Genomic DNA, 20,597 nt, shown 5'->3' with positions numbered 1-20,597 from the left:
CTTTTATTAAATGTTGTTTATATGCCCTTCCGAATGTTGCTCACCTAATACATAAAATTTAAGATTATAACGTTCTCATTTTAACATTCTTTTAATTTTTATGCAATTTCTTAAATAAAACTACACTATAAAGATGTAATTATTACAATATACGTTTATATATACTTCGTTTGATAAATTTTTATTTGAAAAAAAAATATATCATTCGATAATTGTTTAATCAATTAATTACCAGACGATATAACGTGGTCTGTACAGCAAGAAGTTGGAAAAGTAAACTGGTGGGGTGTAGTGGTAAAGGTCATTCTCTCTCATTGATAAGTGGCATCCGTTACTCCTGCGGGGGCTTATGGCAATTTGAAACATTAATTGCGGATTAAACAGAGGTCGGCTGGGTATATACATTGCAGAGGTAATTATGCCGCGGTAATCTCCGGCTGACCATCCGCACACTCGCCATCCACATTCTCTCTCCGTTCGATCCTAAACGTTGCATGGGTTTCGCTTTGCATCCGTCCGTACTTGATGCGGATTGCATGCATGCGTCTACGTATGTCCACCTTGTCTTTCTCATTCGGTCTGCCAGTATTTCTATCTCCCTCTCTCTCTCTCTTTCTGTCTATCTATCTCGTTTCAACCCTCTATGCATCCCACGTCGTTAATCTACTATACGTGATTGACAGTAAGTACTAGTCAACGTACCATAGATCAACGTACGCCTCGTCGCCGAAATGGGGTCCTAAGCTAGCTGGCTTACCATTTTGGAATCGGTTATTGTATCGTATCGTTTGACCTCAGCAGCTTTTGTTACCTCCTCAAATGTATCTTATTTATTCAAGTAATAATAGTTATTATCTCTATTTTGACTTTGAAATTTATTAGATTTTATCTAATCAAATTTAAGATAAATTTTTCCCTCCTAAAAAACAATTGTATAATCGAATTCATGAATATCAATTTGTAAAGAGACTTTTGATTTTATAATGGGAAAGAAAAAATGAGATTAATTAGAAAAATATTTTCTTGTCGTAGAAAGAAATAAAGGTGTATTCCAATTAACTTGGCAAAACAACAACGTCAAAGTTTGCACGTTGCAACGTATACACAAGAAGACTGCGTTGTTAACAAACATTTGTGATTTAACAATATTTGCTTACCCATCTTCTTACTCGCTCTCTCTCTCTCTCTTTCTCTCTCTCTTCCTTCTCTTTTCCTTTCATTCTCTCTCTCTTTTCTTATTTCATACGCACGTCCGACGGTACTCGCTTTTCCCAGTAGAAATTTACGGAAGAGTAGGCCGGGCTCGAGTAAGATTACGGTAACGAGGTGTCTGAAACGACATCCTGTATTAACGAATTCCATTATAGGAACAGTTATGGCGCGACGCTATCGTCACCGATGTGCTCGGGGAGGTACGGCACGTACTACGACCTTCTTGCAGACTTCCACTTTACCTTCATCCGCCTAAAAGCTTCGGCAAGGTCGAATACTTCGGCCGAGGACGGAAACGTTATACTTAGGTATTTCTAGAGTCTAGAAATCGTTTCTCCGAGAAGAAGAAGAAGAAGAAGAAGAAGAAGAAGAAAAAGAGTATAGTGTCTGTCGAGTGTCGATTAAATCTCTGATTAAAATCATTTCAAGAAGGGGGTTCATTTACTTTGCTTCCTCGATAAGATTAATCGTCACTGATAAAGAAGAAACAAAAAAGTTTGTTAGAATATATGAGATAATTCATAAAATTCACTATTTTTTTGTTGTTTTTTTTTATATGAATTTATTCTGTTTTCTTATGGTATCCACAAACTGACACGTTGGACAAACCCATAGGGGTAGTTGGTAGCAATGAAATTAAACGTCTTTCCGAAGAATGAATCGGTAGAAAAATAAAGATGGAAAAGTCGAGGTACCGTAAGAGGTCAGAGCTACCCTCGTCACCAAAGAAGAAAAGTAAAAGATAACGTTTATCCAAGATCTCAGAAATATTCTAATCCAACCTTTTTCCTATTCTCTCTTCCAACGTCACATCGTCCCTCCCACACGTCGTGGCAGCTGTCGGCCGCACAAAAGTTCTTCCCTTCTCTGAGTCCTATACTATCTCCCCCTCTCTTCTTACATTTATGCTCTTCCCTTTTCTTCTTAAAGAATTTATGTATACAGATCGAGGCAACCTTCTACTTCTCTCTTTTTATCTTTTACTCTCATTCTTTTGGCCTGACTAACAACAATGTAGAGATTTATTTTATAAACACACGATACTCGCAGCGGGCTATTGTATTATATTATTCTTGAAAATGAAAGAAGGGTTGAAAGGATTAGGGTGAAAAGCCAAAAGAAAAGACGTCCTGGGTCTGAAAGGAAAAGGTTCAGAAAAGGATAGAAAAGGATGGAAAAGGATAGGGAATAGGAGGGAAGAAAAAGTGACCAGAAACGTGATACATTTAATACTTACTGGACAACTGCATAATTCGAAAGGGTCGATCAACACCGGTTTAAAGTTTCCACGCATCAGACCATTTCTAATTTTATTGCATTTGAAATAATTTCATCTTATTCATTTTTTTCTGCATTTCTCTGTATTTTTGGTCATTTTTCAAAGATATCAATGACCTGTCGGTAAAAGTAAACTTTGCTAAATTGTTATATATAATATGTCATGAAAAATGTTCATATTAACTTATTGTGCTCCGAACAGATATTCCTAATTTTTAGACAATAATAGACACTTCTATCAATTAATTAACAATTATCTTAATACTCTAATGCATTCTCTTTATATTTCAACATGTTTTAACACACATGTTCTGGTTTAAACAATACATTCTTATTAACGTACCTTGAATATTAAATAATTTTAATGTGATATTTTTTTGGATGTAAATTTTATTACCCGATGTCATCACTGCACATGGAACGTTAAAACAAATGTACATTAGTTAAAATAATTACATAAAAATGTAAAAATGCTAAAATCAGAACTTTATAATCTTATTGTTAAACAATTGTAAGCATAACGTAGAATAGTTTGTCGCTGGTTAAAAAGTTGGATGAAAAATTTGTAAAGTCTGAGAAATCCCTAAAAAGAATTCAAATAAAACAAAACACAAGGAAAGCTATCAATTTTCTTTCAAACAAGCTTTATAGGAGGCTATCAATTTATTCAACCAAGTCAGTCGTTCGTAGAGTTTATTTATATGTCTATTCAAAAACACCCTTCCAACTTTTCGTTTTAAGGGGCAAAGAAAGAAGAGGAGAGGGAGAAGAAGAAGGAAAAGAAGAAGAAGAAGACGAAGAAGAAGAAGAAGAAGAAGCTTGTTTCTCTTCGGCTAAATATTTCAATCGCGCTCGGATTCGAAGAACAGGAGAAATAATAGCACAGTTCCCCATAACATACGCCCTTCTCTCTGGATTCATATCCTCATCCTCTCTTTTCTCCTCCTACTGTCGTATTTCATTGTTCAAGTCGACGTGACTTGCGAAAACGCTGGCAGTCGGCCGTTAGCAGTCGTCGACGATGCTTGTGGGTGTTGTACGTAAGATGGAAATCAAGAATGACGGAGAGTAAGTGTGAGCAACGGAAGGAACGTATGTACACAATAAGATAGAAGGAGATGGGAAAAGACAAAGGTGGAAGAGAGAGAGAGAGAGAGAGAGAGTAAGAGGGAGAGGATGGTAATAGGGGCGGGGAAGAGAAGAGAGGGCTCCCCGCCGGATCGTTAATAATAATTACGAATTAACGTGCCCGGGCTAAAGCTGCACCATGGGATTGAAATCGCCGCAAATGTAAAGTTATGACGAGGATTTATAACGTGGCGGCGGCGGCACGGACCGGACCGGCAAAATGGTTGCGCCGCCCGAGAAAAAAGGAAAGCCCCGGTTAAAACGGGCTACGCGATAAATTACACAATGCGAGGCGTAAAGTATTATGCAAAATTATATATGTTCTACCCCGTTGTTGTTTCTTTAGCCTTTATAACCGATAACGCGAAAAGAGCATTTTCTAAACTACTGCAAAAGTATTTATTACTTTAACTCGTAAATAGATAATAAATATTATGATTTTTGTTTTTCTTTTTATTAACAATAGTCGTATTTAATAATTGATGATACACTTTGTCTTAATGTATTTAATCGAATTGAGACGACCCTTTTACTCCTCATTTGCGGTCGAACCGGTAGATAGGAGAATACATTAAATGAACGTTCCCTAGTTTGCAAAGGAACCTCAAAACGTTTACGTCTTTGAAACAAGACGAAGGAGTTGCGAGTTACGACGACGAGTGACCGATCGTTCTTAATGAAGGAAGAGTCGATGAACTTAAAGGGGATCCATTTTCGAAGTCGAACTAAAGGAACAGATAGACAGGGAGAAAGAGAAAAGAGGGAGAAAGATAGAAGAGTAGAGAAAGTGGGGGTAGAAGTTTTGGCGAACGGAAGAGAGAAATTCGGAGAACTCGAAGGAAGACGAGCTTTCGGGGGGGGGAAGAAGGGGGTATGAGTTTCGGGATAGAGGCAAAACTTTGTGCATCGTCACGTGACGACGAAACTTCCGAGTGCAACCGGTGCACCGTAGAATAATTGGTTATACTTCGGAGTTCTGCGAAGCATATAATCGCAAATATAGGACGACGAGTCTAAGAGCATTATGAAGATCTTGTTTCAGAGCTACGAATCTCGAGAACACTGGCACGCTTCGACCATATCTTGTCCAAGTACTATGTTTTTTCTTTTTTTTTTTTCATCCCTCGAAACGTCACGCGATAAAACATTAAATGTAATTATCGACCTACAAGTTTTTTACTTTTTCTACGTCATTAAAAGAATATACTTATGTACCATCAGTACTTGCTATTTAATTTAAATTTTCACGAATATAACTATACCTCGTATACCTATTTATACCTTTTTGTAAAAAAAAAATAAAAAAAAGGGATAAAAAAAACAGGATACAACAATAATGAATAGGTGTACTACCGTGTGCCAGCCAGTCCTCCATCGATTCCCCGAAGAGTGACGCTGCGTCGTAGACGATTTGATCGACTTTTTGAAATATTTATACTTCACGTTCAAAGCCCTCTCCTCTCTCTCTCTCTCTCTCTCTCTTTCTCGCTCTTTTCGAACCTTCCTTGAAGCCCTAGAACCACCAAGCGTATATCGACCGTAAGAAAACGTCGTATTTTCAAGGGAAGTTTACGCTTCGCATGGGGTATTAATCGAAGTGGTACTGGGATATAGTGCACACACATAGAAAATACTTAGAGAGACCCTTACTAGACTCAGGTATACGGTTTCTACACACACACACACAAACACATACTGGTAGAACACGGCTGGGACGTTTTGCGAGCGGCACACTTACCGGAGTGTATCTTTTGGCTGATTGAATTATTAAACCTATTCGGGTGTGAAGGATAGATGCTTTCGGGTTAGCTAATTGCGGCCTGTTAAATAATAGATTAGATGCGCCGTGTTTCGGTTGACTACCGTTGGTCGAACGAGAGGGAAGGGTTGGAGGGGGTTGAAATTCGTTGAGAGACAGAGAAACGAGGGAAGACGGTGGAACGGATAGATCGCGAGATAATGCGTGTGTAGAATTATATGTGTGTACGTGTAAACGAGGGTGAAGAACAGAGAGAGGCAGGAAGGGAGGGAGGGAGAGAGAGAGGAAAAGGGAGAATAGGAGAAACGCCGTTGAGTGCTCTCTGAATAAACAAATACCGAGACTTGGTCATTATTTAGGGCGATAGCGTGGCGCTGAGTCGACCGCGGACGCTTGACGGACAGTGGCGGTCAGTTTGGCGCACATTGCATGAAGGATTCATTCACGTCTGATGAATTCGCACAGAGCCAAGTGAAAATCAACACTAATAAATTATATTTATCGCTTTGGGTATTCTCCTTGGCTCTAGTCCTCATCACTAGTATAGTTCTAGCTCAGTTATTATCGTTAATTCATTCGCACGGACAAAGATAAATGGGGATTCCTAAAGAAGGATTATGAAAGTTGCTAGTAGGAATTCGGTTGAACGGAATAAACTCAAATGATGTGTGTTTGAGATGATTAGTTTTTTATTTCTTTTTTGTTCGTTTGAGTGTTATTATTATTTACCAATGATTTGTTTAAGTCGAAACAAACAGTTATAGTTAACTTTTACAGATATATCAACTATAATATGATGCAAAGTAATCGAGATAAAAGAAAAATAATCGTGGGTTATAACATAAATTGGCAAATATGAATAAGCGAAAGCCGATATGTTTAGCTCGAAGTAGATACAAACTCTTGTTCGTGTTTCATACGAATCCATTGAAGTATTATTGCGTGATGCGATAACGAACGGAGATAGAAGCACGCACAATTTAAATTTTATTTCGACAGATTTATGAAGCCATCGAGCAATACAAGTCGATACATATGATGCGTTTCTATCCCCCCTTTTCCTTTCTCCTCGACTCGATTCGAACTACTCGCTACCTGGGGCGGTACATCTCCAGGTAGAACTTCTCTGCACAACGTGTAACTCATAAATCCGATCCGAGAAACTCAAACGCAACCCAGACGTTGTTCGAACACCAATCCGGTTTCTAGAAACGATAACACGTAACTATTCGCCTAAATCAGAGCTTTTCGACCTAAGCTCTGAATTTACATTGATTCCTAGTACGAAACGTTTGATCATTCTTTCTTTTATCTTTTAATTATACTTTCAAATAATCTCGTATCAGTTTATTGGATTTGTTTTAGAAATTAAATTTCGTAACTTTTTTAATTAGATCACCGAAGCGTGTGTTGTATTACAATAACGAATTTAGACGTCATCAAGGCCACGTGTCCCACAAACTTCTCCGTTCTCTCCCACGTTGTGTATCGGAGAATATATGACACGGAATATATTAATCGATACCCATGTTTCTTTAATGAACGTCGTTACTCAAGAGTCGAGTCGGCCGGTCGTGCGTGCCGTTGGCTAATCTTGCCATTCCATTGAATTATTTAGTTAAATTTTTTACAAAACGATGAATAAGAGAAAACAAAAAAAAAGAGAAAAACGATGAAAAGAGATATTTCAATCGAATACGTTATAAAACTACTAATCCAAAGATATACACAAATACACAGACACACACACACATACGACACGTTATCGTATACACACACGAATTATATATAGCAATGATACGTTTTATAGGAACTTTTTCGAAATTATTTACGATCGAAAAATAAAATCGTTGAGATGTTGGCGAACAAAAAGTATTTCAACCAATGGAAAACATATCTATATAGATCGATAAAGTTTATACGATCACTGAAGTCAACGTACGACCTCAGATCAAATCCATCTCTCTCTTCCTCTTTCGAACGACCAGTTGCAGCTGGCAACTTGAAACGACGATCGCGATCTCGCGAGAGGAGAAGGCGAATTCCATTGACCTTTTCACCGTTGACCCCAAGCCTCCGAATTGACAATGATGTACTCTCATGTAGTGCGTTTGGCTATTCGTAGCGAGTCGATGCGATGCCGGAGAATCGATCGTTAAAATTTCAACAACGGTTACACTTCGGTGTCTGTCGCTCAATTACGTATTATTCCGATGATATAGTGAGTTCATAGCGCGCAACGTGATTTTATTCGAACGTTTTACGTTACGAGACGGCCCAAATTAATTTTATATCAATTTCCAATGAGAGAGAGAGAGAGGGAGATAGAAAAAAAGGATAGGGAAAGAGGATACGTGTTATTCCTTTCTCTCTCTCTCTCTCTTTCTTTTTTTTTTTGAAAAGTGATTTTATTTTTTTAGAGATTAAAAGCGTGCAGTTGACGCTTTCGATGGTCCCTCAATTTTTGAAGACAACGACGTTCAACGGGGTTTCTGTAACGGACGGGATCCATAAGAGAAAACGGAACGATTTATTTAACAACGAATTTTGATGAAGCAATTCGTACAACAGAATGGATACAAAATAATCCTTCCAACGAGATTACTTTATTATAAATTTTTGAATAACTTAATGGATTGTTAAGCGTGATAATGCAACTCCAATGAAAATAATATAACGTAAGGGGGGGAAAAAGAAATGGCGTTTTAGAGTTCGATAATTAATGAGAATTAATATTGTATCAGTGCGATTATAATAACGTAAACTAACCGTGCACTCATTATATTTCATAATATTTCTTTTATTTAAAATCATTTTACGATATAAATTCTCGTGTATAACATTACAACGAGAAAATTGATATTACTTTTAGAATGCAAGCTACGACCAAAAAAAAAAACAGGAAAAAAAAAAAAGAAAAAAGCGGATTAGAAAAAAAGGAGATAATTTTAGTTCGTCGTCAAAACAACGAATGCGTCGAGGGATCCTCGCAGTTTTACCGGAACCGCAACGTTGTACAAACACTCTCCTAAGCCGACGAAAGCAAGTAAGAGAAAAAGAGAACGCGAGTAGAGTAGAAAATACGAAAGAGGACTTTTTTCTTTTTCTTTTTCTTTTTCTTTTTTCTTTTTTTCGTAGGCTTGCGACGTGGTCCAACTGGAGGAAGAGTCTCATATTTTGGCAGACGAGAGAACGAGAAAGGAAGGAGGATAAAATAAAATAAAATGAAAAACAAAAAAGAAAAACTGTCATGCTTGTCATCGCATTTTACCTTTCTTTTATTTTTTTCTTCTTTTTTTCTTTTTTTGTTCTGGCCGTTTGACGAGTCACTTTCGTAAAAGCGAGACGCGTTTATATATTTAAAGGTTGGCGAAAAAAACAAAAAAAAATAAAAGAGGCAAGGGAGAAAAATAGAAAAAAAAACAAAAAAAAAAGAAGAAAAAAAAAAAAAGAAATAAAGAAAGGGAAGAAAAATAACCAACGAGAATGAGAAAAAAAGAAAAGCGTGCTTGTCGTTAACGTTTCCCAGACAGTTGGCAGATTTAATCGCGCCGTCTGCATCTGATCCCTCCGCGAATTGCTTTTGAGAAAGGGCGAGTATATTTTTCCATATATATACATACATACATACGCGTTTTATCAATCCAGCTGTTACTGAAACTGCTGTATACACATATATATGTATATACGTGTATATGTATATGTATATATATAAATATATATCAGTGGCACGATATCTGTGATAGGCATTCAATCTACGTCCTAGGTTTCTCATCGAAAATCGAATTCGAACGGCCAACCAAGAGAAACACGACCGTTCGCCAAGTTATGCATCGTATCCCAACGTATCCACGTTGCAATGTCATTTTTATTTCAAATTCAAAAGCATTACGGCCGATGTCTTATGTTAGACGTAGAAAGAAAAATAAGAATTCTTGCCATTATTCTAATTGTAAGACGTTTTAAAAGATTGAAATGCAGAAAAACGAATCGTTGAGCTTGTAGCCGGAACTCATTCAGCAGGAAAATGTATTCGTTTCTATCAAACTAATATTCTCGTTCGTTTCGCTTTTCCGTTTGAATTCATCCTTTGATGCTTTTTACTACCTCAAACACGGGTACTGGATCAAAGAACTACATTTAAAGTAAAGTCGGCTCCCCGTACTAAGCGATATACATTTTCATATCCACTTTCCCTAAAATCGAACAAAATTCTCCAAAGGTATGAAAAACAACAAAAAAAATAAAATATCTTCAAATTATACGATACTAACATTTTCATATTACATTTTGCTATTGTCGGACTCAAATCCTCGCATCGATTGAGATATTTACTCCTTTCATATATTATCTCAAAAAATTACTAATTATAAATCATGCAAAAAATGAATACATTTGATTAAAACATCAATATATATTATATTAAATATTAAATTCTTGCATAATTTTGATCATCCTAAGAATACGCGTACTGTTTGATCTATCATCAGTCTTTCATAATAATACCTGGTTCGTTAATACCTAGAAGAATAAATATCGAATTTCTGAAAGTTAGTAAGACAGAAGAGAAGTAAGTATCAAGTCACAAGAAAGCTTCGAATCCTCGAACGAGATTGACTACGGTAAAACAGCTGAGTCTCTGTTACGCAATGAGCTTCTAAGAACTAGAGAAGGATACATAGAGAAAGAGAGAGAGAGAAAGAAGATATAAGTATATATATATATATAAGATGGTGCATTCTCCACGGATGAAAGATGTTCGAACGAGGTACTGTCTTTCCTCCTACCCTTTCACTCCCACTCCCTTTTCTCCCAGCAGCAGCCGCACCAGCACCAGCACCAGCACCAGCAGCACCAGCAGATCGCGTAGGTGGCTACGTTACGGCGTCGAGCAATATCCAAGCAAATGTAATAGCTATAGGGGCGCGAGCGCGAAATCGAAATTTGTTCTTGTGCGAGAGCTTCCTGTTTCCCTCTCTCCCTTTCTCTCCCTCACACAGAGACTCTTTTTACCCCTGTCCCTTCTCTGCCATTTCTATCCTACTCGTACCAATAGTAGTAACACCGGCAGCTAGCGACCTACCCGAGGTATTTCGAGTTATATCTGTATTCGTATATATTCCCGCAGAGAATCGTTCCGCAGTGCATTGAAAAATAAATCTCGGTAAAAGTCCGGGCCCCTGTCGATACACCGGCATTATGCAATATCTTTCCGCGTTGCCGCGTTCAAGGAAAAGAGAAAAGAGTATGTTTACGTGTATGCGTGTATAATATGTATGTAATAGTGAGAGAGAGAAAGGAAATACAGAGAAGGGTTCAGGAGAGGGTGAAAGGAATGAGCGTAATATCCCAGATGGGTTGTATGTTTCGGATGCTTAGGTAAACCCGACGCGTTCATGCAAGCTTCCTACATCCGTTATAACGCCTGACTGTTACACCTGAGACGGATCGCGACAACATCCTTGCGCAGAATCTGCAGTCGCAAGCTGATCTTGCGATAAAACGATGAGAATTGTTGTTAAAGTATTCAATAGATTAGATGAATGTATAATAAGAACGTATAATTAATATTAATATTCTTTGGACACAAAATCGTTTCTCGGATAGTTGCTACATTTGCTCAATTCTTGCATCAACTCTCTCTCTCTTAACTGGGTCGTTCATTTTACGTCACTCGTCTGCGGTTTTTCTCGTTTGAGACAATCAATACCAGAGGAGTACGTAATTTTCAGGAAGAGTGACATATATAGTTTTGTTAACACTCATAAGTAGGATCTTTAAGAATTCAAATTGAATTCGAATATGATCGAATATAAGAAATATTGGAATAATTCAATTTTTTGATATTTCGTTGTATTTGTAAATAACATAAAACTCGGCAAGATCTAGACGTGACTTTTTATTTTTGTTTTCTTACACTTCGAGAATGTGTCCAAGCAAGAAAGCCGCATTCTAAAACAAGTCGAAGTGTTCGGAAATACCAAAAGCAGTAGCAGCAGCAGCAGCAGCAGCTGGGTCATTTGTCGGTGACGGCACCCACGGGAAATCACGTGATCGAATCTAGTTCCCCGCGCGATTTCCACTTCGTGGACGATCGATTCCTCCAAACGCCCACAATATTCCATTTAATATGAAGAGAATGGTACCGTGCCGCAATTTGGTATTAATACTCTTCTTGGCTCCACTCATAGAGCCTAGTATGATGTCCGCTAATACGCAATCTGATTTTCCCTTCTTACAAACACTTCTCTTCGTCTGATCAATTTAATATAAATCGTTTGAAATCGAAATAAATGTTAACGAATTGAATCATCCTAACGATATTTTTACGATACTTTTAGCAATATCATCAATAATCGAATCCAACGCGGTTAGTTTCAATGAGATATAGGAAAAGCAATAAAATGTATTCTAGTCTTGAATTTAACGGATCGTACGGATTTGATATTTGAATTCTAAGAAAGCCATCAAGTTCAGTTCTTAGAAGTCTCTGACTTAGACCAATATTCGGACTTTAAACTTTAGTTTTGGAAGGATGTGGTAACCAAGAAGAGCTTCGAATATCAGACTCGAATATGGCAGATGGTTGCGGGGAATGAAGTTTACCCTTTTGGATTAGACGACTCATCGACGTATACGAATAGTACAGGAAACATCGAGAGAAACGTGCGTATGAAATCGGAAACTTATCGTCAAACCAACCGTCCCTTTCCTCTGGCAAATCTAAAATCCTTTTCGTTGCTATGATTGCTTCTTACTAGTAAAATCTTTTTTATAGATACATTTATTTATATTAAGGCATTAAAAAGTTTTTGTTAAAGCTTTTAGGAAACAGGCCATTTTTATCATACATACACAATATAAGATCAAATAGAATGATATTTTTGGTCGTTCCTAAAAAGTTGCATCCATGATCTTCTCCTTCTTCTTCTTCTTCTTCTTCTTCTTCTTCTTCGGAACAAGAAAAATTTCCTAGAATAAGAGCCAAGTTTTATTCTCTCACCCAAGACACAATCATAACTTTACCGTAACTGTTTTCCATTCCGGCTTTATTTTCACAATATCCCATTGAATATTTCATGATGATTTTATATTTAGATACGTTTTATCGATTGTTTTAACGTTTATCTTCAAAATTAATCAAACTTTTTATAAACGAGTATTATATATTATCAATAGGTGAGGAAAAATGAAAAATTAATTTGAAGATTAGAAAAATGTGTCAAGTCAAGGGTCTTACAAAATTGTGTTGGATAATACTCGAGTAATCGGGCACACAACACCAACTGCAATGAGTCAGCAAAGAAGAACTGCAACGTTTCGTTCGAACAATAAGCATTTTCGGTAGTTTCGCAGCTCGTGCAGAGCATTTACCACCGCAGGGGTTCCCATATCCGTCAATATCGAGCACAGTTCTTAAATCCATATTACGAATCTCGCTGCACCTGCGTTCGTATGTTGCCTTTGAAAGAAAATGACACGCTGAGAAAGATAGAGAGAGAGGGAGAGGGAGAGAAAGAGAGAATTCAGGGCGAGGGCATAAGGGGATGGAAAAGTCGCAGAGGGTGAATATAATTTGTGGAAGGGGTGCATATTAAAGCCGAGAGAACCCTAACTAAGAACAAGGTTTGTTAAGATCGCGTGGCCCGTAAAAATGGACATTGTCCAAAATGTTTGAACCCACCCCTTTTCCTAAATTTGCTCCGTTGCCATACATTTCTCGCGTCCTCTCTCATTCTTTTTATATTTTCGGACAAGTGGGACAAGCTTTTATCATTACGTCCAACTATTTTCCTTTGCCGCAAGAGAGAAAGAAAACAATCTAGGTCAGAGGAAGTGGGTCGCACTCAAGTATATCTAGCCATCGTTGTTAGAATAATATCCTGTCGAACAGAACGGTTTTTACGTTTTGAATCTAAAGGGTATTAAAAGAGACGGAACTTCCGATGAATCAGAAGATTCGATTCGACGTTTGACTTAACGTTAAATCTTCCGTCTCTGGTAAATCGAACTCCAGAAGAGAATAGATTTCAAATGGAAAAGTAATGGAGTAAAACTACATTTTTTTGTTACTTTAAAGAACGTTTAACATGTTCGTAAATTAATTATGTGTCCGTCGTAAATTTAGAATTATACGAACGTGAAACAAAAATTCATAATTTGTGCGTATTCCGTAAACTTCTAAATTTGAATTTTATTTACCGAACGAATCGTTCTTTTTTTTCCATGTGACCCTTCGTTCTTTAATAGAAATGTTTTTTTTAAACCGATTAAAAGTATTTCTGAAATCGAAGGATATCATCACTTTTCGGTTGATTTAAATGGCGAGACGTTTTGTCCTTTCTTGTTTCGTTTTTCATCTGTCATCTTAAGTATCGCAAATAAAGAATGAAGTAAAACGAAATGGAAGAAACGTCCTAGCGTGGACATTAAAATCCACTTAGGATATTTTCCCACGAGGCGAACTATAGCTTCGAGATTCGTTTTTGCGGTTTGGAAAATTGATGGATTGGTTATAAATACAAGGCTTGGACGTATAGATGGATCGTTATGTTTGTTAAAAAACGTTTGCTCTGATTCACTTTTGCATTTATAACGAACCACATCCTTTCTTGCGCTTCGCTCGTTCGTTCGTTCGTTGGTTCGTTCGTTCATCGCTCACCCATTTCTTTCGGCGACTTTCCATCTGCCAAAACTAATTATTAGTTGGCCCACGTACCACTGGATCATAACTCATACGTTAGTGTAATATTCGCCAAGAGGAAGAGAACGAGGTACGCAAACACGCGCACGTACACGCAAACACGTTCATTGACGAAGATGCACAGTGGTTGTTTCTCCCCTTTTAGAAGAGGAGTCATTCTTACGGAAGGAATCACGCACGTGCATTTAATAAGCTCTTTTATCGTCGAAACGAATCAAATTTAATATTCTATGACAAGGCGTGGTCTGAATGTTTTTGTTCTTTTTTTTCTAATTCTAAACTTACATCGTAAGAGCGAATAGAATTACACCAAAAGTTTTTAATTTACCGTTGAACGAAGTTTTTGTTTCCAATTATGTGCCACCCCTGTCGATAACAAACGAATTCAACAAAAACAATGTTCATTATGTTCCCCATTGTGTTCGCAGAATTTCGGAAAAATCGACATATTTTGAATTTACAATTTGCCATTGTCACTACATTTTCATCGATCTCGTCATTTACTCCCCCTACCCCGTTTTTTATTCAATTTGAGAAAAATGACAATGGACGATGATAAAGCGAGTTTCATGCGATCGATGAAACACCGGACGGCGGTGCAAAGGGTGGATAAAGAAATAATAATTCGCGGAATAAGTAATCTCGAAATATTTCGCAACGATTAAAATTCAGTCTGTGTACAGCGGCCGTCCCGTTGCCTTATTTTGAAGTTTGGTTTTCCACGACGAATCTTAATTTTCCTCGGATGCTGTAATTGAATCACTTAATTAACGTCTTTGTAGACGGTCGCACGTCACGAAAGTTAACCGTCAACCAGGCCGCGGATTAGATCGAATTATTCGAAATTATTCAATTAATTTCGACGTCGTTGAAAGTTGTGATTTTGGCTTATAAACGGACCGGCCTTGAGCGAACATCGTTTCCCCCCCCCCCGGTTTCAACTATTGAAAATAAAATTGTTTAACTAACGTAATTTAATCGATTGTTATTAAATTAAAAAAAATAATAATTTTTAGTCGTAATCAAATCCGCCAAATAATTCGAATAACAAAAAGTTATTCATTTGTCAACGTTCAACGAGCAAATATTTTTTTGGGGGAGTATGCGAATCTCTCGGGCGTAGTAACAAAAATTTCTTTTAATTAGAGCTAAATTGCACCAAGCGTTAGTCAGTGTTCAATTCCCCGCAGTGCCAATACCATGTTTCTCAACTTTTTCAAACTGTTACACGGAGGTCGTTCGGTGAATAAAAAAAAAAAAAAATAAAAGAAGATTGTTAACTAACAGGCCTCTCTGATGCATTTCTGGTGGCGAATGGTGTTACGGGAAATGAAATCCGCACGGGTACATCTATGCAGTTGTACAAATTAACGGCTTCAAACGATTGACTTTCTAATCAATTGGCCTTGCGTCGCCAACCCCAACTATGGTACCTTTATCCGTAGGCTCTCAAATTTTCTCTATAACTATCCACCCGATATATTTCGTAACATTCTAAAAATTGAATATCGTCGATACGACGTTAATGTTTCAATAGAAAAAAACTTGAGAGACCCTTTTTAATTATGAAAAACTCTTTCCGCGACAATTTTTTCTTTTTTCTCTTTTTTTCAAATTTTTTTCCTTTACGAATAGAAAAAAAGAAAAAAAAAGAAAGAGAACAAAAACTTACGATAAAGTAACAGTACGAGAATGTAACAGACGACTAGAAAAATACGTAATATTTTATAAAAGCGTTTAAAACGAAACAAATCTCTCGTATGGAAATAGAGAAGAGAGTTATGGTTGAAAGAGTTATCGGTTAAAATACCACAAAAACGTTACTGAAAGAACCATGATCTTTCGATAGTAGTAGTATAGCTCACAAATTTGTAAAGCAACATCGAAATTCGAGACGGATCTTTTTCCCCTTAAAAAAAAAAAAAAATAAAAAACCACACGCCTTAAAACGCTAGAATATTCGTTTTTCTTTTTTTTTTTTTTTTTCAAAATACAGCATATCCCCGATTTGAGAATCCCTGAGTTGGCGAATAATTTACAACGTGGTGCGCACTGAGGCGGGCTCCAATATTCAACGTGATTAAATATTATAAAAGCAAAATTCCATGAATGCCACTACTATCGCACGGGACTTGCCGAGAGAGTATGGGTTGGGGTTGTCAAGGTAGTGGGGGTTGTGCGTTTGCCGGAGAATACCCAACGGGAAAAGAGAGGGCTCGTTCATGCAGGTAGAAAACGAGAGGTGGTAGGTCGAACGTGTGCCACTGCTGCTAGTAGTAGTAGTAGTGGTGGTTGTGGTAGTGGTGGTGGTGGTGATGGTGATGGTGGTAGTAGATGGGGTTGGTAGGACGAACAGGGGGTAAGGGTAGTCGTTTCAGTCATATCGACCACACCACTTTGCCCCGCCGTGCCATAGCATACCGGTAGAACACCTGAGTCCAGCCTCGTCCCTTTCTTCTCTCCTGGAATACCCAGCCTTTCGTAAGCCCAGCCGGCTACACTGTATAAACTCGATATACACTAATATCGTCCATTTTATACGCCAGAATGATTCAGGATAGTTCGAAAATTTACCAGAATACACAGAATGAAAGAGTACATTCAACATCTACATCCTATATTTGATATGACTACAATTATTATTATACTTTAGTTTCACGATACGTCGTATTTTTTTTTTTTTTTTTTAATAAGACTATAAGGATAAGTCGTATTTTTTTGATTAATAAAACAATAGGTAATAAATGTACTTTCAAGATAAATCTATTATGAAGTGTTCACCCGTAAATAAGGTATTTATGTTACCCCATACACGTACAAATAAGTAATACGAATTATGTGGAATTACACTTGAGAATAAACCAGTGTGCGAGAAATGAGAAAGACGACTTGGCTTCGGTCTAACAGAAAAGAATTACAAGTTGCAGAAGTTAGTGGTACTTGAAAGACCAAAGCCTCTTACCTGCAGTTCGATATGGTTTTCTCTTCTCTCTCTCTCTCTCTCTCTCTCTGGACGTAAGAAATAAAAAAAGAGGCAAAGTTAGTAGGAGCTAAAGAAGCTCTTTTGCAGCTTTTAATCTGCTTCGACAGGTCACTGCATTTGAAAACCATCGAGAAAACTTTTGAACTCTAATGTTGTTTGAGGAAAGATTATTGATCAGCAGTGATGATACTTTGACGAACTGAATAAATCATTGCACAAAGTTCTTTTATTAGATTCTAACGGAACAATTTTCCGCACCATTAGTTACACTATTCAACGATTATCAAGTCTTTTAATAACACCATCATCATAACTAGGTCTCTTTATCGAACGAAAACTTTTAGTATGACAGAGTATAATTTTATCATGTTTTATACAACACAAGATAGGAAATAGTATCTAAGAATATAGTCTCGCGCATGAACGCGCGCGCGGATTTAAATGGCAGACAGGTTCGGTGGTGTCTGGAGCAACGGAAACATTGAGTTTCGCGATCCACCAGCTAGGTGCTTCCCCGTTTCGTAGGAATGCCTACTCCACGAAAAGTCTTATTTTTATACATTACATAGAAAAATCCCTGATAAAAGGGAACCACGGGAAGCTGGCGAACGAGAGACAGAAGAAGAAAAAGAGAAAAAAAGGGATAAGAGACGGAAGAAGAGAAGAAGAAGAAGAAAGAGGAATACGAGCCTGTCAGAGTGGGATAGCATTCTCATCCAGCAGAAAATCCCTCTCGCTCGTAACTGAGACCAAGTCTGCTTGTGCAGTAGTAACACTAAGCTCAACGGGAGATGCCGCCCGTGGTCTCCATAAACAGCGCTTATGCCAGCGGGACGAGGAAAACTCAAGGTTAGGGGTGGCTCTAACGTTATGTTCCAATCCCTTGTTGTCTCTGTCCCTATCCCCACTTCTAACCCCACTTACTCTCACATCTCTCTCTCTCTCTCTCTCTCTCTCTCTATCAGTTACTCCTAGTTTCTTTCTTTTTATCTACCTTATTACGATATCGGAAAAAGTAGAAGATGCCGCTGAACGGCATCTATGTCGATCTGGTGTACAGCTCGTGCCGAAGCCAAGATAGGAGGCTTTAAGGACGTTCCTCTTTCCAGTTACCAATAGATCTTTCCTGCCTGTTACGTCCCTGTCACCCTGATCCCATGGGAAAACCGTTCGAAATATCACGTACTAAAGTCCAAACGGGACTTCGTCGGCTTTCTTTTCACGGTTTGGGATGCGACCATCAGAAAAGCATTCTCACTCGTTTCTGGATTTCTTTTCGTTGGCGTTCGCCACGCAACAACGTCTGGGTAGAAAGAATTTCTGATTGGAAATGATGTTTATTGCAAATTTATAACATAATACTTGGGAAAATAGGAAAGAATAAAGTTTCAAAGTTGCTATACTCGATACTGTGTATCATGTCAAGGTATTTGATCTACTTATATTAAAGTTTTAATTGTTATTTCGTTGCACCTATTGAATTATTTATCAAGCTGAGAGGGGAGGCACTTTTATTGTGTATAAGAACTATAACGTGATCGAAAGGGAAGTATATTGTAACTGGGATAGGTTAAGCGAGTATGCTCTACACTCCATGTTATCGACGATGGATTGAGTATAGTAGGGAGTAACGAGTAACTGTACCACATCGAACGATATTATGCGGTTGCTATAACCCTAGCAGATACAATAATCATGCTGCCGACTCGTAATGCGAGACTAAACCCCTTCGTCGTTAAGGTAACTACCGGATAGTCATTTAAAAGCGGTATGTCGATAACGACCGCGTTGAATCCGAGAACGATGAGCGGTGTCCGATTCATAAATAAACGAAAATCCAAACTGCGGTATATAGTAGGTTAATCATGGTCCTTTCTGTCATTAGAGATAGGGTCAATGCATATTTAACTGGGGATCATCACAAATACAAGCCATAGTTTGGACATTAAGTGATTCAGAAGCTAATAAATGGTCTTGATAGCAAAGTACATAGTTCGGCTAGTTAAAGGGAATCTTTTTAAAGAGTTTTCGACGAAGGAAGATGTTCTTAAACTTCATAATTATACTGCAGACCAGTAAAATCGTTCAAGTTACCGTAATTTATAGCTGTACCATCAAAAATATATAGAAAATGGATATCAGTTTACTAAAAATCTTTCCTAAATAATATATGCACATATTAGCAAGGATCGCCAATTTTGATCAACCCCTAATTTCAGACGAGTTATATCAAAAAGAAACATCACTGTAATTTTGTACAGAATTTTTTGTTTCTTTATTCTATATCGAGCATGTAGGAAACGTATGATGATGATGTAGGATTTACTAGAAGTAGTGATACTGCATAGATAGGTCTTTTTAGCATTAGCTGGATCCTGTTGAAAAAGCAAACTTTTAGCAGATGGGCAGGTAGTTTTACATCATTCGTGAGATATGGTCACCTTTGACCCAGAAGCCTGTTCGGTTGGCGCATACAGGAAAATCAGTGGTCTTTTATATACCTTTTCTGGGGCACGTGGCAGAGGTAATTGGAATGTTTTGGCTAGAGTATCTGGAAGGGGTTTCAAACTGGCTAGATGTACAAGGATGTATTCAAGGGTGATGGAAGATCGGATAGAAATGTAAAAGGAAAAATAGAGAGAGAGAGAGAGAGGATACCTTGCGGCTGGCATCAACGCAAGCAGGCGCGCAGGGTACGAGAGAGCAAAAGAGGAAGTTAGGTTCAACGTAGAGAGAGAGTTGGATCGATCCAACTGTGCCAGGTCAACCCTCTCGACGCGCGCGACTACTCTCGTTTTCTCTCTCTCGTTCATTCCCTATACGCCGCGAGCTATTTTGCGTTTATATCGCGACGTTATTACTTATGCCGTGTTGGTCACAGCACAGTCAACTGGATTAGACTGAAATAGAGAGAAAGAGAGAGAGAGAGAGAGAGAGAGAGAGTAAGATGGGGAAAAACTAAAAAGATTTCATAGAAACCATTATTCTTAAGATTGATTCCTTCCAACTTTGTCAAGGTCACTGTTAGCAGAAGCACCGTCATAATATCAGAGCAATTTACTTAAGTCATTTATCTATATTTATCAGTTATGACGCGGTAACACCAAAATTCTCTAGATAAGATTAAATCAGTAATTAACAAAACACTATACCATCAATCTTCATAATAGCCATTTCTTGAATTGAAATGATAAAGCAGCCCGAATAATTTGAATTTCACAATGGCGATCTTTCACAAATCCTTGAAAATATAATTCAATATATATTCATAATATATATCCATATTTATTATAATCAATCGTTTAATGCTTTTATAAACTAGCCCACACACTCACAAACACACACGAATGGTCATCTTGAACGTGTGTAATGAATCGTTGTGGTCGATAATGTTGATAATAACGGTTAATAATCCTCGCGCTATTGATTACTAATTACGTGGCAATGCGAGGGAAATTAATTAAATCGACTAAACATGGGAGTAGGGGACCGATATTGAGAGGGTTGGGAAGGGGGAGGGGCGGGTCAGGGTG

General features: G+C 37.7%; 1 protein-coding gene and 1 long non-coding RNA gene across 2 annotated transcripts in view; one reads left to right on the top strand and one right to left on the bottom strand.

Annotated features, from left to right (window-relative positions):
• LOC122526059 overlaps positions 1-1,640 on the top strand; it is a 40,379-nt gene extending 38,739 nt beyond the window's left edge. The window contains exon 4 of the mRNA XM_043649205.1: positions 1,368-1,640. Within this exon, the coding sequence (XP_043505140.1) occupies positions 1,368-1,530 (163 nt within the window). The 3' untranslated portion in view covers positions 1,531-1,640. The remainder of the gene's footprint in view (positions 1-1,367) is intronic.
• Positions 1,641-12,314: 10,674 nt separating this feature from the next.
• Positions 12,315-12,813, bottom strand: LOC122525403. Its single transcript, XR_006305784.1, has 2 exons — positions 12,618-12,813; positions 12,315-12,349 (listed from the first exon to the last, which is right to left on the bottom strand). It is a non-coding gene; the product is annotated as an uncharacterized LOC122525403 (long non-coding RNA).
• Between the last annotated feature and the right edge of the window lie 7,784 nt (positions 12,814-20,597).

Source organism: Polistes fuscatus, unplaced genomic scaffold (assembly GCF_010416935.1).
Source record: "Polistes fuscatus isolate 324 unplaced genomic scaffold, CU_Pfus_HIC Scaffold10, whole genome shotgun sequence".
In the NCBI taxonomy this organism is placed as follows: Eukaryota; Metazoa; Arthropoda; class Insecta; order Hymenoptera; family Vespidae; genus Polistes; species Polistes fuscatus.
Note: the sequence above shows the minus strand (reverse complement) of the source record. Positions and strands in the feature narration are given on the sequence as shown.